This window comes from Kwoniella dendrophila, chromosome 3 (genome assembly GCF_036810415.1).
Source record: "Kwoniella dendrophila CBS 6074 chromosome 3, complete sequence".
NCBI classification, from domain to species: Eukaryota; Fungi; Basidiomycota; class Tremellomycetes; order Tremellales; family Cryptococcaceae; genus Kwoniella; species Kwoniella dendrophila.
In genome coordinates this window covers 78,555-102,088 of record NC_089478.1, presented here as the reverse complement: position 1 = coordinate 102,088, position 23,534 = coordinate 78,555, and the positions used below count along the sequence as shown (strand labels likewise).

Here is a 23,534-nt window from a genome sequence, read left to right as displayed (position 1 = left end):
CGAGTCATATCGCGCAATCACTAAATATCAAATGCCACCCCACCAACCAGTAATTGATACTGTATTTCCCCCTCGGGTCGCACTCATCGAATATACGATACATGTGAAGATGATCTACGATAATTACAATATTTTAAGCTTTGGCAGCTTCAGGATTTTGATTTCCGTAATCTAATGCTTTTACAATTGTGTAAATGCTAATAAAAAGAAAAAAAAAAAAAAACTCATGTAAGCAAAGACGTTAAGACTTTCTTTCCAATATTATATATATATATATCACTGTGGAAAATCTATTTACGCAGACACTTACGCTGTTAAAGTTGGAACTGGTACACCTAATCTTTGACCTTCTCTTACAGGGGTACCTAAAATAACCTTTTGTAGTCAAAAGAAGTAATTAGTATGATTACTTTGATAACAATTATGAGATATGCACATTTGAAGTATTACTTACTTCAACTTCCATCGGTCTTCCAGCATTATTATCAGCCATCATTGAACTTGGTAAACCAGGATATGCTACATCTGTACATTGTTTTATTAATTTTTCAACTGTACCATCTTCAATAGTTAAACCTTTTGCTTTTGCAACAGATTCAACTTCTCTCATAACCGTATAACATAATGGTAATGCTTCTTTTGATGATTCAAAAAATGGTCCTGTTTTTAATTTCGTTACTGTTGTTAAAGAGTTCCTATATAATCAACAAACAAAGAATATTTTGAGAAAAAATTAGCGAAAATTGGCTCTTAAACAGTACAAACGAACAATATTTCAACTCACCAACAACAATTCCAAATCACTTTTACCCATCTTTCAGATTGAATATCTTTTGTTATTGTACAATCACCTTTACCTGCACTTAACCATTCAACTAATTTTTCTAATTTTTCATCTTCCTCTTCTTTATTAGAATTTTCTTTATAATCAACACCAATAGTTAAGCCTTCTCTATTAAATTGTTCAACACCTTCGGAATTTGGTAATGCTTTACCACCTGTCCAAACTACTGCAGAAATTATTGTGGTTTCAGGGAAACTTTGATGTAATGGTTCTTCTGCACCTACACCATTTTGCAATAATACTATTGAAGTTAAATTTGGTGTTATGATTGGTGATAGATGTTCTGATAATGATGGTTTTGCATCAAGTAATGCTTTATTGGCACATAAGACTATAAGTTGATAGTATACCATCAAAGTAAGCGATAAGAGTTTATTAGTAATACTACACAATCGAATGATTTAGTTTTATTTGACTCACCATAAGAAAATTTAGTTCCGGAAGCAGCAGCTTCTTCAGTTGATCTCCATACTATTAATTAAAGAGTAATGTTATCAGTAAATCTGATATGATATATATTCTCTCCACCACAAATGATTCTTGAGTTTCTCCTGACTCACCACCAGCAAATTTCATTCCATCATGATTACCGAATTTTGGACTAATTAATTTAAATCCTTTTTCTTTTACGACATTATAATTTGATCTAGCTACAACGTGAACATCACATTTTCCAGATAATTGTAAGATACATGCGTAAATTCCACCGATACCACCTAAACCGAAAAGTAAAACTGATTCTCTTGACATTGTTTATTGTTTTAACAGGATGTGACTGGAATTGTTGTTGGTCTTAAATAAACTTGAAGTTGAAATATTAGGCAAAAAAGAAGTTGTTAAATCTCGATGTCTCTTGACTTGTTTCTTGATTATTTCTGAAATCTGTTGTAGTGGATCTTTTCAGTAGCATACCCATGAATAGCTAAAGAATAATAGTTCTACATGCATAACATCTTCCCCCTTCGCATACCGTCCTAAACCACAACTAGTGCGTTGAGTACCGGTAAATACCGTGTATTATTACGTACTTGATCAGGTCGATACCGGCCCGATACCGCCGTTCACCGTACCAAAATGTTGTTTTGGCGAATCTTTCATTCGTTCAAAAGATATGCATTTCGAGAAGAAATACTTAGGGGATCGTCTGTATGTCTGTATGTTAGCAGAGATTGAGCCGAAGTGAGTGTCTATCAAACAAGTCGTCCGAAGTGCTTTACACGATCTGATCGGACCGAAATAATTATCTTGAACATTACTACAGATTCCTAAAAGTCTGATAAACAGTAAATACTATTAGTCTAGCGAGCCAAAGCCGCATCAATCGAAATTTACATCTTTATATCACTCTACAATCAAACGAAAACCCGTAAGACAGCATTCAAGTATACTTGACAACATGATGAACACTATTCGACCTGCTTTGAGGATCTCTATCCCTCGAACGATTCCTCGTCAATCTCTTCGAATACCCAAACAAAGATTTTTCTCAAATGGCCCATCAAGTAGTAAACATGCCGGACCAAGAAGTAGGATAATACAGCTGGGAAGTGTAGTACGTGTTGTACCATACTATCAGAACTAGTGAATTTATAGATCAGAAGAAATGAGTACTGATGTACATGAATCACTTTATAGGCTGCCGCATCTCTTGTCATTGGATATACTTTATCATCACCTTTACGTCTAGAAGAAGCGGCGGATGATTCTTCACCATCAAAAGATACAGCTGTAGGAAGAGCTTTGATACCGTTTAGCGAAGTGAATAAACATAACACACCTGAAGATTGTTGGGTAGTCATTGACGGCAAAGTATATGATTTAACCGAGGTGAGTTGCAAAAACAAAGCAAATTTGCTCTTCTTCACCCAGGGATTACAGTAACCTAGTTAAGGTACTGTATAAATACAAAGGCTAGACTTGGCAGCTAACCTTAAGTGCGTGATCTTACAGTTCGCTCAAATACATCCAGGAGGAGCAGGACATATACATAGAGTAGCAGGAAGAGATGCAACAGGTATATTTATGCCTATACATCCACCAGGAACAATTGAAAATGGTTTAGATGAAGAAGCATTTATGGGTTTAATTGATCCTATGACATTACCTCAAGTTGTTAATAAACCTTTAAGAGGTGAAAAAGAAGAAAGAAGAATTGAATTAGCGGAAATTATCGGTTTACCAGATTTTGATGAAGCTGCAAGAAGAATTTTAACTGGTAAAGCTTGGGCTTATATGTCAAGTGGTGCGACAGATCAGTATAGTGAGTTGATGAATTACAGTGATCTCATCTCATATCCGGGTTTTAGTTGATTGAGAATCTTTGTATGCTGATGTATATGACATGTATAATAGCATTGGATTTAAATAGAAAAGCATTTAATTCTATATTATTTAGACCAAGAATCATGGTTGATGTAGATGCAGCAGATACAAGAACCAAAATGTTAGGTCATGAAACTTCTTTACCCGTAAGTTATGGTTATCGATCGATTTGCAGTAATCAAGGGAGATAATTCTGTTTACAAAACGAGTATCATGCTGATAAGATATGACAATGTTAGATTTTTATCTCTCCAGCTGGTATGGCTAAACTCGCTCATCCTGAAGGTGAATGTCTATTGGCAAAAGGTGCAGGTCAATGTGATATAATACAAATGGTGAGTTCCGATAGGAGATGAAGAAGAAAGAAAATCAAAACATTCGAAGAAAAATATGCTAAACTTTTTTTTTCCTTGTATTTATTTTCGTAATTTCACAAAATTCTAAAATGATAGATTTCAACAAATGCATCAGCACCATTACCAGAAATAATTCATTCAGCTACTAAACCAGATCAATCATTTTTTATGCAATTATATGTTGATCGAAATCGTGAAAAATCTGAAGGATTAATCCAAAAAATTAATGATTTAGGATTAAAAGCTATTTTCGTTACTGTTGATGCTGCTGCACCAGGTAAAAGAGAAGCTGATGAAAGATCAAGAGCAGAAGTTGAAGTTGCTTCAGGAATTTCTGGTGGTAAAATTTCATCAGATAATAAAGGTGGTGGTATAGGTAGATCTGTAGGTGGATTTATTGATCCAAAATTGAATTGGAATGATATAAAATGGTTAAGGAAACATACCAACCTACCAATCGGTTTAAAAGGTGTTCAAACTGTTGAAGATGCTATAAAAGCTAGTGAATTAGGTGTAGATGCTATTTATTTATCGAATCATGGGTAAGTCTTAGAGGTCAACTAATCATAAATACCAATGTAAGATAGAGCTGACCTGATATATTTCAACAATGTCTAGTGGTCGAGCACTTGATGGTTCACCTCCAGCGTTGTACACCTTATTAGAGATAAATAAAATCTGTCCTGAATTATTGAAAAAATGTGAAGTCTATATAGATGGTGGTTGTAGAAGAGGTACAGATGTGGTCAAAGCTTTATGTTTAGGTGCTAAAGGTGTAGGGATGGGTAGACCTTTCTTATACTCATTAACTTATGGTGAAGAAGGTGTAGTCCATGCCATTGAAAGTGAGCAATTCCCCTTCCAAAATATACATGTTTAATCTTTCGTTATGACCGTCGTGAATACAGACTTGAGTATAAGTTACTGATTCCCTTCCTTCAATGTAGTTATGCGAGATGAAATTCAGACGACATTACGTCTTTTGGGTGTAAATAAATTAGATCAACTTGGACCTCATCTCGTAAGTTACATACAGGTTCAAGTTTAAATCTGCCATCGCATATACTAACGTTTATTTCTTATAGCTTAACACCCGAGCTTTAGATAACCTTGTTTTTGATCAGCCTGTATTTGCTCCAAATGAAAAACACCAGTAAATTTTGATAGTTCATTTTGATAGATAGCTACTTGCGCTGTATGTATCTTGTATGTTATTGTACGATTATTTGCATTGAAGTGAATTAATTGCGGTTTATTGGATGTATACATATCCCCGTTCAATTTATATGTGACTAAAATACTTTCTTATTTTTCTTTCGATGTTGATCATCAGACGGGCACTAAAAAACGCATGAGTTCAGCCAGCTCACTAATGTACATTCCTTCAAAGGCAGAGATGCTTACTACCGCATGCTTCACATGGATCAGCATCTTCGACATTTACGATCTGTAGTCCTTGACACCACTTCAAGCAGTTCTTCAGGTTGTACTGTTTTTCTTCGCTGTCGTCGTCACGAGGAGTCCAGGGGAAATATTTACTACTTCCTTGCTTGAAATCTTTCACCATCTTTTCTAACTCGGCTATACTTTGATGCCCTTCAGCATCAGCTCTAGCTACGATTTGCCAACTATCGTGTTCTCCATACATATTAGATATCGAAGCGTCCTCCAAACTCTCGATTTGGTCGTCTCGGTACGATCGGCAGCAACTTTGCTCGGAATGTTCAATACCACTGTGATTTCTCTTACATCGTAGGGATCTAGTGAAGGATAATCTTAGTCCCTGAAAAGCGACTAATCCACAAGGTATATCGGAAGTCATTTCGTGTAAGATGAGTTTGGGCATATCAATATAATTATATTGTTCCAACCAAGAGGTCTCTCTAAATTCATACGCTGTTACCCGTTCTTCAGATTTTTCGTCCACGGCAATATCATGGTACCGTAAGCAAAGATATTTGGGGCGAGATGCGGAGTCAAGGAATTTGACGAGTTCAAAAGGGTGTGGATACAAATCATCGAGTTCAAGGCTGACGGTTTTTAAGTTCGGGAGTAATCTTTGCGTTGTCAAATTGAAGAGGGATAAGGCGGTATGAGCGTCTTTTTCGATTGACCGATGTCCACAGCTTCTTGAAGTCGAGATAAAAGTGAGATGCTTCACACGATTTAGGTTTCGCCGAAGTCGGATAGGAGCAGGATCGTTTGCACAGGGCCTTGATAAGTTCTCCTCAATAAAGGTGAATAAAAGGTGAGCTTCCCTTTTGTCAAAGCTGGTAAGCTGGTTGAATAATATTTCAAAGGCAGTTTCGTTGACGATTAGACGCTTGTAGAGATACGGTGTGACCGCTTTATAATGACTTTTTGAACATCTTTGTAGGTTGGCGAGTGAACCAAGTTTCTTAGTACGTTGTAGAATGGAAAGTATGTGATTGAAGAGTTCAGGAGGAAGTGATTTACCGTTAGAAGTTGATAACGTGATATTGGCAGGAAGGAGTGGTAAAGTTGGTTGATGGATGATTGTCGACATCTAAAATTGGAATGTTGATGTTAATTCATGAAGCATTAGGAAACATCGATTATGATAAATAGGCCAACTCACAGTGAATACTCGAATACCTTATATTACCCTTCCCTTCGTCTTTTGGTAAATTGTACGGCTCTGAGTGAAGAGGAACGACAAAGTGAGAAGAGTAACGTTGAAATGAAAAGAATAAACATACAGCAAGTGGCATTTAATATACTCAATCGCTCAATTTTATTGTTGATGGATGTTTACTGATTATTATATTATTAGTTGATGGTTGACAGTTGATGGTTGCTATGTGTTAACTTTAAGATTTGAGTACACACACCATACACCCATCATAAACCTTAATCTCTCTCCCCCACTCACCTTGAATGCATTGGCTCCGTCAACCTTACAGTGGGGGTTCGTTATGCAGCTAATTTCCATATTTGTCTTCCTTTTCTTCTGATGATAAATGGTTTTCATTGTCTTTCTTTTATTTCACTATACCTACCTGATTTAACGATCATATAAGTAACACCAATCATACAAAATGGCTACTACCTCTTACATCGATAAATCAGGCACAGAATATCAATACCATATGAAATTCGACTCAAGTGAAAATGATTTTATCATTGTTAGTTCAGATAATATTGCCTTTCGCGTCAGCTCATCAAAACTGAAAAGTTGTGGGTGAGTATCATTTCGCCTTTCAAAGATTGTTCCAACGAATGGTACCAAATGGATAGCTATTCTACTTAACAGCTGATTATCTTCTTGTAATTTCACTACTACTGTAGATCAACATTCGGTGATATGCTCGATACGTGTCAATCGGAAGAAAACACCAACACTCACTTAAAAATCGATTCCTCCTCCAAAATCCTCTCCATTTTCCTCTCAGCGATCACGGAACGGACTATCAATCTGAAAGGTCTCGTTTGGGAAGAATTTACAGAATTGATGGACCTATGTAATCAATTTGATACTTATCAAGCAGGTCGTACAATTCTGAACGATAATATCAAACCAATCAATCACTTTGGGGAGCAAAATGCATATGAGCTGTTCGCCTTAGCTGATCAATTTGACGCCTTTTTATGTGTTTTCAAGATCATATCAGCTATAAAACCGTATGCAGACGAACATTCAAAACTTTGGACCGAAGGTCCGTGGCCAAGAAAATCGATTGAAAATTTGTCAGTTACTTGGGTTTGGGCTTACCTGCAAGGTCATCATCAATGTACTATCAAATACTCATATAATGAACATAGTAATTATTGGAGAGACGTGGCAGCTCGTTTCCTTCAAAACATCTCCGAGGTGAGGTTTGGTTATTCCCTGTCCAATTTCCTCCTACGTTCCAAAGATTCGAAGCTGACGGTTTTTTGGATAGGAACTCGATAATTGACGAGTAGGAGGCGACGACGAAAAGCGGTATTAAGAAAAATAGTTGATCAGATTTGGCGAAATACTGTAAAATACAATACATGATGTATGAATGTAAACACAATATGTTTAATCCGAATCCGAAGCTATATCGTTAGGGTCTACAATATCGTCATCTTCTGTTAAAGGTGAAAACATCCGAGTCAGCTGTCTTATTGCTCTTTACGGTTCGCTTGAATCATGAGATCCATCTGCCATTCTCCTTGTCATTGTCGGTTACTGCGTAATTTTCTGGATTACAATACTTGTCCACAATCTACTTTTGACAGACTAACTAGAATTCTCCCTAATACCTGTTTCTCGTATTTCGGCAAAAAGCAGAAGAAAAGAATCGATAGAAGTAACTCACCTTCTACAACATCTCCTTTATCAGCGACCATCTCTTCAGCTTCCGTCCTTCTAATTGCTGCTCTAATCTTCTCATCATCTGATTCTGGATCATTTCCTGGTGGAGGTAAGAGATCTATTGGTTTTTGGTTATATCGATTTCTGATTCTAGTTCCAATACAGGACCCATATTAACACTAACTTCCTGTAAAAAGAGGTAAACCGGTAGAACACTCACTTGGTATCTGCTCCAGCTTCCAGTAAATGACCCACTATATGTCCGTAGATATATCAGTCATAATTTCTATGTAATGTACGAAGAAGTATACTTTTCCAGTTGACTGGACTTACCAAGAAATAACCTTAGACCTTCATGTTCTTCCCATTTATTCCTAACAGCTATATGTAACGGTGTATCACCCTGCAATCTATTCCGCAAATCTACATCACAAGTCTCATGTTCAAGTAAGGGTTCAAGTATCGATGTTGATGCGTGGATTATTCTATTATGTTAACGCATTATTTAGCTATACTGTGTTTCCATCCATTTATATAGAACATAGCTCACTTACGCGTAGTGAAGCGCTATTTTGGAAAAATGTATCGGTCAGATTAGATAGCTTCAATTCTATACCCTCAGGCGTATCTCACCTGTGTTACCTAGTCTACAGCCATATTCCGTCAGCTAAAACACTCCATGATGGTAGCTAAGGTAGCTGACTTACCCATCAACATAATTCACATCTTTGACTTGTTCCAATGCGCTCTCAAGCATCTCTTCATTATCATGTTTAGCAGCGGCTAGCAATCGTTCGTCTAATCAAAGGTATCCCTAATCAGTAATGTTGAAAATTTCCTGATGTCCAAGCGTATCTCTTTGGGTTGAGAGATAATGAACCTACTAGCTGAAGCACCCTGTTCATCGTCTCCATTTGTCTGCGGTGGTGGTGGTGGTGCTGCTCTACTTGGCGCTGACATTATATGTATCTACAGTTATCTATATATGTTCAAGGTCCAGTATAAAGATCAAACACGTCTTGAGATAAACGCTGTTTCACGAAGCTATCATTATAGCTTCGGCCATGTATGCCATCATAATCTCTATCGTTGAATTGCGGGGTATCGCTAAGGTGTATAGCATGGTTTAAGCATGGCTCCCTCGTGTAATCAAGATTTCATATTATTCTATTGCCGCAATCACCCTATGCGAATTGCGGCATCAAATAACGAGCAAATATAAAGGTACGTCATAACAAAAGCCTCATTCAGACGGAATCATGAGAAGAGAAAAACAAGAGAACCTCGTTAAAAGATGTAAGATATACATGGTCGAAATAGAAAGCCAATATTTGAATATCTCAATTCAAGCACTTGACTTAAAATAAATAAAGAAATCGAATAAACAATCTAAAATGTCAGGATTAAAAGCTCATTTCAACGAAAATCCAGTCACACCACCTGTGGAAAAAGTTGGTAATCCAATTGATAGTTATGGAGGTACTTATGAACATCCAAAAGAAGGTACAAGTACACCTGTTGAACCTATCCCATTTTCTAGGTAAGCTCAAGGACTGCTGTCACCACCAGGAGGAATCTACTGACTTCAGTGTTGTGATACAGACCATCTACGCCTACACCAGCTCATGTATGTTGACCATTAGCTAGATAATACGTATTCCAAGCTAACAAAAGCATAACTAACGTGAATAGGATCAACTCGCTTTTGTCGGTTTAGGTGAGATGGGTAAAAGAATGGCTTCAAATTTAGCAAAACATTTAGCTTCAGAAGGTCAAGTAAGTGTTTCACATCTACGAGTATTTTGATAAAACACTAATATAGCTATATAGCCTCCTCTTTTGGTATATAACAGAAAAGAAGATGGTGTACATAAATTCTTAAGCTATGCTAAAGAGCATGAAGTACCTGAGAGTTCTTATAAAGTTGTTCATGATTTGGAAGAAATAGGAAGAACGTAAGTAGCCTTCCATTGGAGCTCAGCCTACGCCATTCACGACGGTATGGTTCACTGATTTCTGACATCTTACGATAGTGCCGATTTAGTGGTCACTTCACTCGCTAATGATGAAGCTGTAGAAGCTGTCTATGAACAGTTATTCCAAGGACAAGAAGTAAGCTACCAACTTGCTAGTCTGCACCTCTCTCATCCTTGCAAGCTGACATCCTGATATTCCATTTTCCATAGAGTCAAAAAGGTACAGGTGATGGTATAGTTCCAGGTGGAAGAGGAAGAACCACAATCTTCGTCGATACAAGTACAGTGAGTATTTTAAAGTAGGATTCCCAAACTCGGTCAATCGACTTTCGTCAATGAAGAGGAATCATACTTATACAGTAATCATGTATTAGATTTACCCAACAACCGCCGGTAAATTAGAAGATCAAGCAAGATCAAGACCACACAGGGTATTCCTCTCGAGTCCTGTATTTGGTGTACCAAAAGCAGCTGAAACAGCAGATTTAGTATTAGCTATCTCAGGTGATTACTTTGCCAAGAAACATGCTGCACATGCATTGGTTCCTGCTATAGGTAGAAAAGTTATGGATTTAGGAAGTAACGTAGAACGAGCCATGTCTTTCAAGTGAGTGGGATATAAATACATCATCTCCCCTATATTCGATCTCTTCGGTGAATAATATATTGATTGATTATATATCGTTTCGGTAGACTCGTAGGAAACGCTTTGGAATTAGGTTTCATCGAACTTTTAGCAGAATGTTTCACATTATGTGATCAATCAGGAGTAGGATCTGAGAAATTAGTTGAATTGATTAAAGATCAACACAAATCACCTGCTTTGATCAGATATGCCGACAGAATCACAAAGAATAAGTTTAACAGTGAAGGTGGATTCAACTTAGGGGGAGGTATTACTGATGCTAGGTGAGTGAATACTGATGATTTCATATCAGTGCATGAGACAATAGTTATTCGTATTCATATTGAGAGATAGGACGCTGATAAACATGTCTCGACTGAAAATATAACAGAAACATTCGTCAACTTGCCGAGTCACACAACGTACCAATGCCAACGATGGATGTAGCTCAACAACATATGTTATCAGCTCGTGCACATGGAGGAGATGCAATGGATTGGACAGCTTTAGTTGGTGGACAAAGAATAGCAGCTGGATTGAAACCTTTCGCAGGTAGAGTAAGTCTTCTTTGATTCCCTTAACTTGACTATACCTTGTGATCAGGCATACTAATCCATTATATAATGTAACAGGTGAGACTCGAGAAATACGAAGAGTAAAACAATGGATTGCTTGGTAGCGTAGGACGGTCTTTACAATTTAGGAAATGATGAATTCACGTTTAACACAATATGCAGGCACCTTGTCTACAGAGCACACACACACAAATACACACACTTCAAGGACCTACTATCACACTGATAAGGAAGAAACTGTATAACTCAAAGCAACAAGTGCCCGAGAGCCGTGAAAGGAGGGTGATGGAGTCGTCAAGTGCATAAACAAGGGAAACGTCAGAAGTGATAGATACGGAATACCCCGTAACACCGTGCACATACTGACAAAACTGCGTCATCACGATCAAAGTTCCGCGAAATCACTAGGTTACCATCAAAGTGGGGACAAGTACCTTTTTACTTGATGGCGATCAACTTGACTCAACTGAATACACTTTGACATGCGTGTAAAGCATGGCAATCACAATCACATTCACTCAATCTTTCTTCCTCCTTCCTTTCCTCTTTCTCATCTATTCTCTCAACTTCGCTTCTTTATTTCCACTTAGACACATATTTCATTGTATCAACTGATTTTCGTGTTTACTCTATACTGATCATCAATAGCGATAAAACTTATATTTCGTACAGACATAGTTGCTTTGATAGCTGTGTCTACCGGCTTATCCTAGCAAATACCAACTAAATAGCCAACAAAATGCCTTCAGAGTTAGCGGAGGATGTCATTCTGCTTATCGCACAAAAGCTTCAATCACTCAACTACCATAAAACACTGTCCAACCTTTCAGTCACTTCGAAAAACACTTATCAACTAACCAATCATCTAGTCTACCGACATGTCATTTTAACCGATCATTCACTTCCTTTATTATTCGGTAGAATCACTTCAATACCTCAAGAGGATCGACATATCTTCTTCGAATCTGTTGATGAGGAAGCAGAAGATGATATCCTCAAGGAAGATGTACATCCAGTCACAAGACTCAGAGTTCAATTAGGACAAATATACAAACTTACAATTGATACAGATTATGAAGATTGTGATTATGAATCGTTATCATCAATCGCAAAATGTTTAGATTTTTTCATGGGTGAAATCCTGTTACCTAGAGTATCGAGATTAGTATTTACTTCAAAACATGGTACTGCTCATAGAGTTGGTTTATTATCAAATGATCAATTACCCTATCTATTAAGAACATTCTTACCTTTAGCTTGTCAACCTAAATTCATCTGCTGTTCATTCTCACCAGAAACTCCAGCTTGTCCAGGTGATTTTTTAACTCCAACTTTCACTTTAAATAGAGATGGACATTCAAAAGAAATTGTTAATATTCATCAAGCCAGAAGAATATTACCACCTAGATTCACAACATCAACAAGAATCAGTTTTGGTGAAGTTAGTTGTCTATTTGGTGATGATGTATGCAGATCACCTAATCATCCAAAAAGTTGTATTGAAGTAGAGAAAGCAATTAGAATAGAAGAACTCGCTTCAACTATCGCTTCGGATATAGGACGCGATCTCAAAATTCAGTCTACTACTACATCCAAGACAGACTTGAAAGAAATCAATAATACTCTGACAATCATTGAAAGAACTATTGATGATGAATCTTCGTCATATTGTCAATTAATGGAAGAATCCCAAAATAGACCAGACAGCTTATCGATTCCACCTAATTTGATGCACATGTTGAATCAACTTCCTGTACCCACTGGTCCTATTATGAGTTTTGGTATTGGTGGTACGCCTCCTGCGAATGCAAATCTTCCCGCTGGACTTAACGGTAATATACCACCAATTGTAAACGCCAACAATGGTAACGCTCCCACTACCAATAATGCTCCTGGATCAGCTAATGGTACAACAAACTCAAGCAACGGTGACACCAATGGAACCCATCAAGCTGGCATCAATAGCCCTTCTCTTAATCCTGGTATCTTCGTTCCGCCAAGCTTCACCTCTACATTCACTTTCAACAATGGTACAAACGGTCACAACAGTATCAACAACAATAACACCGGTAACGTCAATGGTCCAATGAATTCAACCACTACTAATCCAGCCTCAAATGCAAATCAGACTCCGCCTTCGAATGCTGTCGGAACGCCTATGAATGGCCCCGGTATATCTTTGAGTACTTTTGCAGCTGCTTTAGGATCTTTTCTCCAACCTCAACATGCAGTACCTGTCGGAAATTTCAACAATACCAATAACACTTCACCAAACGGTAACCTTCATAACTCTGCTAATTCATCAGCTCAATCAACTGCTACAGCTCCTTCACCTTCTAACGTGGCAAGTCAGTCAGAACAAGCTCAAAGATACATGGAATTAGTGTTTGTGGGGCCTGTTGATGCTGTTAAACAACCTGTTTGTGAGGCTTGTGGCGGTAAGTGCTTATGTCGTTTTTCACACGCATATTGTTAAAGCGGATATCCCAGATCGCTAATCTGTAATTTATCAGAGATCATTTAGATGTGAACATTCATTGCTACGAATGGAGCGGAATATTTGGGTTTGAGGGTTTAGAGAGTGGAGAACAAGCAAAAGTTCATCGATTACATAAGTATACATGCATTTCATCCTTCACGTCACGAATTCTACCATGATTGACTATCCAACTTGATGACCGCTGTATCTTGCTTCGTTACAATCTCGTTTCAGACATTCACTGCCAGACGATTGTCAGCTGTAATACGCTTACCGTACATGATTAGGGGTAAAACGGTACTCACGGGTGCAAGAATCATCATGAAATTAGATGCGACAGTTGGCCAATAATAATCTGCACCACGGCCTTTTATTGTTTCTTCGTGAGCTTGCATGCAAGCCCATACCCAATGCCCTGGGAGATTCTTCATACATTCCTCATCCCATTGACTGTAACTCCAAAATAACGTATACTTTTTACCTTCTTTACTACCACATGACCTCAGACTTGCAATGGTTCTAGTCGCGGTAAGTATGTCATCATATTTTGCAGCTATTTTGAACAAGTCGAATAAATGTTCCACGCCGAATATATCAATCGGTTTGAGATGTTTCAGAAGTTTTTCAGCTATTTGTGAAGTATCATACTGATCGCATAACTGGAGAACACATTCGAAAACCTCCCAGTCGGATTTCGTGAATTGGATATATTGACCTTTTGCGGCGGAAAAGAACATGTTTAATGTGTTGTTTGTATGATCAAGTGGTATCGCTTCATTTTGATAGTCATGGCCAGTCGAGCAGGTTGAAAACATTGATCGAAATACTGAACTATATAAATAGACATAACGTCAGCTTAAAACCCATCGTGAAAGCGGATACTGTCAAGCGACCCATGTAAATGCTAGGAGAACCTTTGTATGTACCTTGTATGCTCCAATAGTCCCTTATTAATAAGAAAAGCTATTCCATCTGAGCTGACGATATTGACTGAATCACCGGTATTAAAATTGAAATTCGGATGGTATGGATATTCTTTACCTACACTGTTAATGAATTTGGACTCGCTAGTCATTTTGAGTGATTATCTGCCCTACGGATTCAAGGTATAAATTATCGATCTTCGCTAGATAGAGAAAAAGAGAAAAGAGAAAAGAAAAGCAAAAAGTTATGAGAAACGGAGAAAAAGGAAGAAGGAAGGAAAGGGAGGAAAGAAATGGCAACCACGATTGTTGAGGGAGCACAAATGTTCGCGCAATCATCATATTACGCACTGACCTCCTTTAGATCTAAGCTTTTGCCAAATTTGTTGATCTCATTTGTCTTATCTGACCTTACAAACAAAATAATCATCATGCTTTATACTACGGTAGCGAGTACCAGGATGTTCTAATCTTTCAAGTTATAATACACCTTGAGCCACAAATACCACATACGAGTACTGTGGATTATGATAACGTAACACATGAAAGCTACGGAGAGATATCAGCACGTGTTCTGGCGCGGTTAAGCTGATTGATTATGATGATAACAAAGTTGATTTCATATATTATATCAGATTTCATTCCAGCATGCATATGTCCGCAGTTGTTAGTTACAGTATCTTATTCCTTTCTCTTATAAAATCACAGCCACAGGTCAAACGAGTCTTGAACAAGGTTTCAACCTCACCTAGGTATCCAGATCTCGAGAAGCTGGTCCTTGTAGACGTCAACGTCGCTAAACTAGGCCTTTCTTGGAATCCGACAACATGACATTTCAAGCATCAAGCATTCTAGCTTTCATTACAGTATGTACCTTCTGGTTACAGGTGAATGCGTTCAGAGGTAAGTTACTATCTATCTAAACGACATTCTTTATCTACCTTATGATCGTAGAAAGCTTACCGATGTTTACGTCGTTCTTGCTGTCTAGTCCCTATAAGTGATACGGATTCTTTGAGGGAAGTATGTTCAGGAATGTATGGAGGTAAAGACGCGTATATAGATGGTGAGTATAGCTGCTTCCATTCAGCTATACCGTATATATAAATCAATATATAAGCTGACTTTATTAAATTCTGCTCAAAGTGACATTCGATTCTACTTCAGCTGGTCAAGTAGCTTTAATTATATATGAATGGAAAGATGTACCTTATTTAGGAATTGATACACCTGGAAATAGTGAAGATGGAGATGAAAAACCTGTAAGTGAAACTTTATATCCTTTTCTAGTAAGTCTAACATATGTAAATTTCCTAACGTCAATTTTGGGATTGAAACAGAGAACATATATATGTACAACTTCAGCCGTTCGTTCAGGATTATGTTTATCAAGTGAATTAGGTAGATTCATAACTTCTTTACCTGAAGGTATAACTCAAGATTCAACATCAATATTCACAACACCATTACAATTCTCACAATCTTCTTTCCCTTTGACTCCATCACCTACAACACCAGAAGACGAAGAAGATGAAAGTGATGAATTCCCTTCAGAAACAACCAGTACTACTACATCGTCAACAGAGTTAGCATCAGAAACTGGAATATCTGATATTGAAGCTGAAATCGAGGAAGCGGAGGCTGAAGAAGAAGCTGAAGAACTTGCTGAAGCTCTAGAAGACGGTTTCAAATTAAGAATTAAACGTCAATTGAGTGAAGGTGATGATGAGGATTTCGGCGTGGGTACACCAGATCAATTAGATGAATCTCCAACTACAGGTATTGGTAGTGGAAGTAGTGATACTTCTGGTTCTGGTTCAACGGCTGTACCAGTATACTCAGCTCCTATAAATTATGCAGTAGCTAAGACAGGTTATTATTGCGTTGGTAAGTTAGCCGGACTGTTATACTGTTTCAAAACCCTTCATCCGTGAATTGGCTAACCTATAAATATCAATGAATAGGTATCGTACCTGTAACTTTGGTAAATACCAAAAGATCTGAAAATTCACTTGATGTTCGTCAAAGTCCAACTCATGCAGAATATTCTGGTTTGGTACTGTTCAAAAATACCTTTGAAGGTGAATTACCTGCTGTAGAATACCCAAAAATCAACGTAAGTACACCAAGTCGTTTTTATTTAACATTGTTATTCCTGCTAACGAACGTGATCGATAAATCAGTTCTACGCAATCTTGAGTTTAGTTTACTTTGTGCTTGGGTGTGGTTGGGCTTATCTCTGTGTGAATCATTTAAGAGAATTACTGTAAGTTCTTGCCATGTAATATCTTAGCTAGTGATTATGCGCCATTACAGGAGATAGCTAATTCTCCATGTCATGTACGCACACATAGTCCAATGCAATATTACATTTCCGGTACAATAGTATTTTTAGTTATTGAAATGTTAGCTCAATTTGCTTATTATAGATATATCAATAAACATGGTGGAGGTACAACATCAATTGTTTTCTTATTTGTTATCTCAATCTTCAATGCAGCAAGAAATTCTTTAAGTTTCTTTTTATTGTTAATTGTCAGTATGGGATTATCAGTCGTAACTCAAAGTTTAGGTACTGTTATGACTAGAGTTAGGGTTTTAACTGCAGCACATTTTGTTTTTGGTGGTACGTCAATTTTCCCCTTTCCCTTTTTTCCTTTCTCCGTAATTTGAATTTTCTCCGTTCAGGCTAATAAAGTAAGGCGTTTTATGGTAAATATAGTCATGTACTCTGTTGGTACTGTTGAAGTTGAATTAGATGTAAGTGATTACTGAGAATGCTATCCGTTAAAACAATACATTGCTGACTATTTTCGCAGAGTGCATCCCTCATAACCGTACTACTCTTGATTTTCCCACTTGCAATGACTCTTACCGCTTTCTTAATGTGGATTATCGTTTCTTTGAATGGTAAGCTGTCTTAGTGAATGCTTTCGTCAGAGCAAACAACTGATATTGAATTCTTGCATCTCAGGTACAATCATGCATTTACAAGCTAGAAAACAAAGATACAAATTACAGATGTTCCAGAGATTATGGAGAATCTTGATCATATCTGTAATAGCTGTAGCAGCTTTCTTTGTGGTTTCTTCAATGAGTTTATCGAATAGACTTGATGAAGGTATGTTCTTAAACATTCAGCTTTCTCTCGCATATATTCACACAGAAATCACAAGCTGACTTTTTGATATGATTCAGATTATGCACCTAATAATTGGAGATATAGATGGATATTGTTAGATGGTTCTTTGACTACTATCTACCTTTGCGCTTTCGCTGCTATTGCTTGGTTATGGAGACCTGTAAGTGTAGCTCGAACCTCTGTTCTTTGAAGACCCCTCGCGTGACCTCTCTCTTCTCCCTTTCCTGTTGCGCCTTCTATTAGGAATGGTTGTAAACATCAAACTTTTGGGTACTGTCCTAAACTCTATATGCTGACCATTGTACCCCTTACCCCACATATAGACCAGAGATAACGTACAATTCTCAATGTCACAAGAACTTGCACAAGATGAAGGTGATGCTGATGCAGAAGATTATGAGATCGATTCATTGGAAGCTGGAAGAGGGTTAGGTGTAGGTGGACATAGACCTTTGAATCAAAATGATGATGAAGATGAACATTCAGGTTTGGTACATGGTGGTAGAGATGGTAATGTAGTTTTCGCTATGGGTGAAGATAGTGATGAAGAAGATGAACAGGAAGGCGAACATAAGAAACATCAACATAGGAAAGATGGATATAAGGATAGTGATGATGAGGACGATGATGAGGGTAACAACAAATCACGATGATCGTGTCAATACTGAGCTTAGTTTAGATGAATACATATTATAAATACATAGATTAACATTTTTATACGATTGATACAGTTATGTAAGAAAGAGAAGGATGAATATAGATATAAATATACATAACACCCGTGTATAATGTTTATTGAATAACGGAAGACCATCTATGTTGACTATAAAAGGAAACTAAAAATACATTCTAAATTGCATGAGTGCATGAAATATTACAAGTCTATCATATTATACTTGATACTTTATTACTTTAGTTCAAACCTAAAAAAAAAAAGTCCATTCTGCATGAAGTTATTGACTTTTCCCGTTCCCTTTTCTCTGTTTCATCTAGTAATTGTTTGGTGTAGTTGAGCGAGTAAGTTTTAGTATTGAATGGTTGATTCAGGAAAAAAAACCAACTGAAGATTTTGTAACGTTTAGTGATAACCTTTCCAACTAGTTTTTCTAGGTAATAAATAATATGGATGAATGAAATTATAAATACCAACAGCTAATAACATCATTAAACCATCTAAAATATTTTGATACATTTCAGTTGTAATTAAATAACCATCCCAACCTTGAACCAATTCAATTGATCTATAAATACCTCTAATTAAAATCATTGTTGATGAAAATAAAACACCTGCTAATAAGATCCACCAATTTCTAATATGTAAATGTTCATTATGTTCTGAAATATGTTGAGCTTCTAAATCATTTTGGGTTTCTTTCTTAAGGATTGATTGTTGTCCACCACCAATAACAGTTTCATCAGATTCTGTATGAGTTAAAGTATGATCACTTGATCGTCTTGTTGCTTTTTCACTATCACCATTAGCTTCTTTTTGTTTTCTTTTAATAGCTTTATTTTCAATTTGTTTTAATCTAAATGAATAAGCTTTTTCACTATTTGCTCTAATGATGAAATCTACACCTAAAATTAAAAAAACTGCCATTGAAATTAATTGAAATATTATACCTGCAACCATTATATTAGTTGCTGATTGTGTTGGTGCACCTTCAGCAGCTGATGATGATGCTTTACCTCCACCAATAGCTTGAAGTATTAATGAAATTACATCGGCAGTAATAAAAGTTGCGAAATACTGTGATAAGAAAGTAGTAGAAATAAATTGTATATATCAGTACTGTTCTCTTTTCATTCGTTCGTTAACAAACAAACTCACATATTTAGGTTGTAAAAGTGAATATTGTGGACCTAACTTATTAATTGCCATACCTAAAACTACATAATCATATGCAGAGAAGAAAACAGGTGCCATGATTAAACTATCAGAGAGAAGCATGAGATAGGTCAGTCAGTCAGTCAATGAATCGAGGCCAATTTCTTTTAGATTTTGCCTAGTAGGTTCAAAAATAACTTACGTTGAGATTTGCATTAAGAAAGGAGTCAATAATAAAACATTTCTTGATGACCATAATCTACCTGACCAACCTAAAATTTCAACCAAAGCACCTAAAATTAAAGTTGGATAAATAATCCAATATTTAGATCTGAATGCTTGATATGAATGGACGACTAAATTTTCATGAGTAAGTAAAAACATTGTATCAGCTTTTTATTTTAACTAACATAATTAATAGTATGAGAAAAAAACTCACGAGCTGATACAGAGAATAAAACAATAAAAGCTATACACCAAGCTTCAGTTGGTATGTAACCGTAGTTGGAAGAATCGGTGTGATTATCGTCTGAAGCCATATTGATAAAGTGTTTATTTGTTTGTTTGGAACTTGAAAGTGTAGTTAAGTAGAAAGTAGAAAGTAGAAAGCGTTTGATGGTTCTTATGTTGGTCTTGATATTTGAAGTTGAGTTGTATGGAATGGGAAAATCTCGAAATTAAAAAAGCAGAGACTTTCAAGTCTTTATATATCTTTATTTTTCACAGCTGGACATGCATTGGTGACTACCTTTTTGGACTATGCACTTCGATCATTCCAAGGTCACATCAGACCTCAAGGAGTAAAGCAAAAACAGAAGCGAACAGCACTGCTTTCATCGTGACTCAAAGTAGTATTCGTACAGTACTCATACAAAGAAATGTGTGAAAATAAAAACGCGGATTAGCGGTCATCTTATCAATTAAGCCCGTCTATCGTACAGGATATACTTGTAATAAGGTTAATACAGTGGAATTGAAATAGTTTAAAATTCTAGTTCCTGAAGAGATTTTACGGAATAGATCTTAAGAGAAATCGTCATGATAACAAGGTCAATTTTAACTTTATCCCCGCCCATCGTTTGTATGTTAACATAACCATCGTACAATAATACAATCTCAAGCTTATTGTTATCTTCGGAAACCCGAACATCGCAAAAAAACGCAAAAATAATGAAAAATTCGGCTTGTATATGTGTTGACAGTTGCACTGAAAGAGCATACTGCCTCATCATAGCATACAATAGAGAGTAGTGCAGTCCTTGTGCTCGTAGCATGATCCTCACAGATCTGGAAAAGATAAGCCGAAAAGGATCTCTGATGAGAAACAAAGCACGTATCAGTAATTGACACTAGTACTAGTTAGTCAGTGTCGATTGGTTACACATAACACAAGATCTTTGACCTAAGCTGATCTCATCGTTGCGTTGTGTTCATTGGAATCTACCCAGTAAACTTTAATTCTCCGATGATGATGTTGAGTAACGGTAAGGTCATTTATTTATCAATTGAGAATTGGAAAATAGGTATTAAGGCTATTATTAGTCAACGGTCAAAGCGGGCTGATGGTGATTTGTCGGTGGTAGGTTATATACTGACCGTGAGATTATCATATCAATGTAGCTGTAAGAAGAGAGATCATGGGGAATATGATGAAAAGGTCAGACGGGCTCGGATGACCGTATTTTTATCTGTGAATGATCTGTTACCATTTCAAATACACACAAGGTAGTTACAGTCAGTCACAGTTATCGATATACGTCACTTCCGATCAACCAATATTTCACCACATGGCTACTCGTACCTTTACAGTAATCATCAAACGCAAAGATCATCACCGCGTTGTATCCTTTAGGCGCTCTACTCCGCTTTTACCTCTTGCTTTTATTCCGTCGGAAACCATTTTACATATCGCGCTTGATGAAGAGATGATCTCATTTCATATCATGCCAATCATAAACCATCGATTTCGCAATTAATCATTCTCAACGGTGGGCAATTATCATCAACTTTTAGCAGTACTATACGATTTTTATCTACGATCAAAGCTATAGACGTGCCTTTTTCGTTCACCATTGTTCAAGACAAGATGGCACCTCTCAGATCAACTAGATCAGCTTTGAATCCTAGAATCAGCTTGATTACAACAGATGGATCACCTTCACCTCTTGCACCACTTTCGATCAAATCTGAGAATCATGAGATGATTGAACCCTTATCTACAATTCAATCAGCTTCGAATTCAAGTTCACCTTATTTTACTTCCTTACGTCGATCTACAAGATCAGTAACAAATTCTTTACCTAATCCAAATCCAAAAACAGTGGATATCGTGAATACCGATGAACAACTCGATGAGGCCTCTGGGATAGCCACTACACCTAATAAGAAGAAGAAGCAACTGAATATTTCGAAATACGAATATAAAACCCTTATAACACCATCTCCACGTAAAAAGCAAAAACGCAGCCACGATAATGGTAATGGAAATGATAATGTCAATGATACAGGGAGTAGTAAAAAGAGAAGGACACCAACCACAGTAAAAGTGGAATCTGTTGAAAATAATGAAAGTCCAAGTTCAAGTTCGAAAACACCGCGTAAAAAACCATTACCACAATTATTTTTAGATAAACCACATCCTGCTCCTCCAAAATGGGAAGAACAATATAAATTGATAGAACATATGAGAAAAGGTATAATTGCTCCTGTGGATAATATGGGTTGTGATAGACCTAGAACTGTAGTTAATGACGATCCAAAGGTAATTTCTAGACTTTTATGGATCTACTTTGTCTTCACAACAGCTGACGTCACTGTTCTATTATATATACCTTAGACACTTCGATTTCACATGTTAATTTCATTAATGTTATCTTCACAAACCAAAGATCCAGTAACTTCAGCTGCTGTAACAAATTTACATGACAATCTCCCTGGTGGATTGACGGCTAAATCATTAGCTGAAGCTCCAATAGAAGAGATACAACAACTGATAAATAAAGTTGGATTTTGGCGTAGAAAAGCAGATTATATAAAAGAAGCTTCAATACATTTATTAGACAAAGAAGATGGTGATGTACCTAAAACGTTAGAAGGTTTATGTGAATTAAAAGGCGTTGGTCCTAAAATGGCTTTTTTGGCTTTACAATGTGCTTGGGATATGTAAGTTCACCTTTTCTATCATAATTTTGTTGAACGACAGAGGAGAGGTATCTGTTATTAATCCTCCCTTTTTAATTTTGATTAGAAACGCTGGAATAGGAGTGGATGTTCATGTACATAGAATAACGAATAGGTTAAAATGGCATAAACCACCTACGACAACACCTGAAGGTACAAGATTAAATTTACAATCGTGGTTACCATCAAATCTACATAAATCTATAAATCCAATGTTAGTTGGCTTTGGTCAAGTTATTTGTTTACCTGTTGGACCAAGATGTGATTTATGTTTATTAGGTCAAAAGAAATTATGTCCAAGTAGAATAACGAATGTAGATGCTAAAAACAGAAAACAAGTTTTGTTCACTTTTAAACAAGAACAAGAAGAAAATATCGATGAAGAAAGTAGACCAAAAATTGAAATTGGTTATGATGAAAATCAAGATATACCTCAAGCTGATTTGGAAGCTGGTTTAGTAAGAATTAAGGATGAACCTTCTCCCGAACCGGAATCATCAGCTAACAACACAAAGGGAGGAAGTATAAAGATGGAAAGAGATATAGAACTAGATTCAGTAATACAGGAACCAGGAATGAACAAAGTAGATCAAGTGTTAGAAATCTTAGATAGAGTAGATGGTGCAAAAGACGTAGATGGAAACCCATTAGATTTTTAGCATGATTACTAAGCGAAATTACATGGATTTTGAATTTTTACATGTTGTACAACGCTGATAAACCCATAATCTATCTTCATCTTGTACTGGCCTACATACCAAGTGTAAATTTCTATCAAGCTAATGCATATTTCAATGAACGACCTTTTCGTCCTCTTCCTTACAATGATGCGATAGGGAGAGTAAGTTTATTATTACTATTTCATTACGTAAGGACAACGTCTTCGCGTCATGTTTGTTTTGATGAATGTTGTTGTTATTTTTCCGACCGATCATTATAATTGTACCTCTGAAGAAAGTAAAATTCATGAAAAGAGATCAA

At 36.7% G+C, this 23,534-nt stretch overlaps 11 protein-coding genes across 11 annotated transcripts; 6 read left to right on the top strand and 5 right to left on the bottom strand.

Annotated features, from left to right (window-relative positions):
* Nucleotides 1–133: 133 nt before the first annotated feature.
* Nucleotides 134–1,594, bottom strand: L201_002358 (uncharacterized protein; the record flags this gene model as incomplete). Its single annotated transcript, XM_066218135.1, has 6 exons — nucleotides 134–197; nucleotides 311–375; nucleotides 455–695; nucleotides 785–1,175; nucleotides 1,265–1,315; nucleotides 1,405–1,594. The coding sequence occupies 6 exons, from the start codon at nucleotides 1,592–1,594 to the stop codon at nucleotides 134–136; spliced, it is 1,002 nt and encodes a 333-aa protein (XP_066074232.1).
* Nucleotides 1,595–2,240: 646 nt separating this feature from the next.
* Nucleotides 2,241–4,679, top strand: L201_002357 (uncharacterized protein; the record flags this gene model as incomplete). Its single annotated transcript, XM_066218134.1, has 9 exons — nucleotides 2,241–2,396; nucleotides 2,480–2,671; nucleotides 2,795–3,104; nucleotides 3,197–3,312; nucleotides 3,406–3,501; nucleotides 3,619–4,064; nucleotides 4,141–4,367; nucleotides 4,470–4,543; nucleotides 4,608–4,679. 9 exons carry the CDS (start codon nucleotides 2,241–2,243, stop codon nucleotides 4,677–4,679), a joined length of 1,689 nt encoding a protein of 562 aa, XP_066074231.1.
* Nucleotides 4,680–4,851: 172 nt separating this feature from the next.
* Nucleotides 4,852–5,344, bottom strand: L201_002356 (uncharacterized protein; the record flags this gene model as incomplete). Its single annotated transcript, XM_066218133.1, has 2 exons — nucleotides 4,852–4,862; nucleotides 4,927–5,344. The coding sequence occupies 2 exons, from the start codon at nucleotides 5,342–5,344 to the stop codon at nucleotides 4,852–4,854; spliced, it is 429 nt and encodes a 142-aa protein (XP_066074230.1).
* A 1,237-nt stretch (nucleotides 5,345–6,581) lies between these two features.
* Nucleotides 6,582–7,442, top strand: L201_002355 (uncharacterized protein; the record flags this gene model as incomplete). The annotated part of the gene is made up of 3 exons (XM_066218132.1): nucleotides 6,582–6,724; nucleotides 6,832–7,354; nucleotides 7,428–7,442. The coding sequence occupies 3 exons, from the start codon at nucleotides 6,582–6,584 to the stop codon at nucleotides 7,440–7,442; spliced, it is 681 nt and encodes a 226-aa protein (XP_066074229.1).
* A 107-nt stretch (nucleotides 7,443–7,549) lies between these two features.
* Nucleotides 7,550–8,785, bottom strand: L201_002354 (uncharacterized protein; the record flags this gene model as incomplete). The annotated part of the gene is made up of 8 exons (XM_066218131.1): nucleotides 7,550–7,599; nucleotides 7,830–7,975; nucleotides 8,046–8,079; nucleotides 8,159–8,310; nucleotides 8,380–8,392; nucleotides 8,459–8,472; nucleotides 8,533–8,623; nucleotides 8,710–8,785. 8 exons carry the CDS (start codon nucleotides 8,783–8,785, stop codon nucleotides 7,550–7,552), a joined length of 576 nt encoding a protein of 191 aa, XP_066074228.1.
* Nucleotides 8,786–9,219: 434 nt separating this feature from the next.
* L201_002353 (uncharacterized protein) lies at nucleotides 9,220–11,085 on the top strand (the record flags this gene model as incomplete). The annotated part of the gene is made up of 10 exons (XM_066218130.1): nucleotides 9,220–9,365; nucleotides 9,428–9,452; nucleotides 9,518–9,601; nucleotides 9,656–9,780; nucleotides 9,859–9,937; nucleotides 10,012–10,086; nucleotides 10,176–10,408; nucleotides 10,495–10,710; nucleotides 10,818–10,983; nucleotides 11,059–11,085. 10 exons carry the CDS (start codon nucleotides 9,220–9,222, stop codon nucleotides 11,083–11,085), a joined length of 1,176 nt encoding a protein of 391 aa, XP_066074227.1.
* Nucleotides 11,086–11,740: 655 nt separating this feature from the next.
* Nucleotides 11,741–13,525, top strand: L201_002352 (uncharacterized protein; the record flags this gene model as incomplete). Its single annotated transcript, XM_066218129.1, has 2 exons — nucleotides 11,741–13,439; nucleotides 13,515–13,525. 2 exons carry the CDS (start codon nucleotides 11,741–11,743, stop codon nucleotides 13,523–13,525), a joined length of 1,710 nt encoding a protein of 569 aa, XP_066074226.1.
* Nucleotides 13,526–13,718: 193 nt separating this feature from the next.
* On the bottom strand, nucleotides 13,719–14,217 carry L201_002351 (uncharacterized protein; the record flags this gene model as incomplete). The annotated part of the gene is made up of 2 exons (XM_066218128.1): nucleotides 13,719–13,721; nucleotides 13,786–14,217. The coding sequence occupies 2 exons, from the start codon at nucleotides 14,215–14,217 to the stop codon at nucleotides 13,719–13,721; spliced, it is 435 nt and encodes a 144-aa protein (XP_066074225.1).
* Nucleotides 14,218–15,230: 1,013 nt separating this feature from the next.
* Nucleotides 15,231–18,198, top strand: L201_002350 (uncharacterized protein; the record flags this gene model as incomplete). Its single annotated transcript, XM_066218127.1, has 12 exons — nucleotides 15,231–15,306; nucleotides 15,395–15,469; nucleotides 15,550–15,665; nucleotides 15,744–16,290; nucleotides 16,368–16,519; nucleotides 16,587–16,669; nucleotides 16,758–17,029; nucleotides 17,126–17,163; nucleotides 17,223–17,313; nucleotides 17,378–17,524; nucleotides 17,602–17,705; nucleotides 17,869–18,198. 12 exons carry the CDS (start codon nucleotides 15,231–15,233, stop codon nucleotides 18,196–18,198), a joined length of 2,031 nt encoding a protein of 676 aa, XP_066074224.1.
* A 425-nt stretch (nucleotides 18,199–18,623) lies between these two features.
* On the bottom strand, nucleotides 18,624–19,912 carry L201_002349 (uncharacterized protein; the record flags this gene model as incomplete). The annotated part of the gene is made up of 4 exons (XM_066218126.1): nucleotides 18,624–19,295; nucleotides 19,377–19,479; nucleotides 19,576–19,729; nucleotides 19,813–19,912. 4 exons carry the CDS (start codon nucleotides 19,910–19,912, stop codon nucleotides 18,624–18,626), a joined length of 1,029 nt encoding a protein of 342 aa, XP_066074223.1.
* A 1,547-nt stretch (nucleotides 19,913–21,459) lies between these two features.
* L201_002348 (uncharacterized protein) lies at nucleotides 21,460–23,212 on the top strand (the record flags this gene model as incomplete). The annotated part of the gene is made up of 3 exons (XM_066218125.1): nucleotides 21,460–22,134; nucleotides 22,210–22,535; nucleotides 22,621–23,212. The coding sequence occupies 3 exons, from the start codon at nucleotides 21,460–21,462 to the stop codon at nucleotides 23,210–23,212; spliced, it is 1,593 nt and encodes a 530-aa protein (XP_066074222.1).
* Nucleotides 23,213–23,534: the final 322 nt, after the last annotated feature.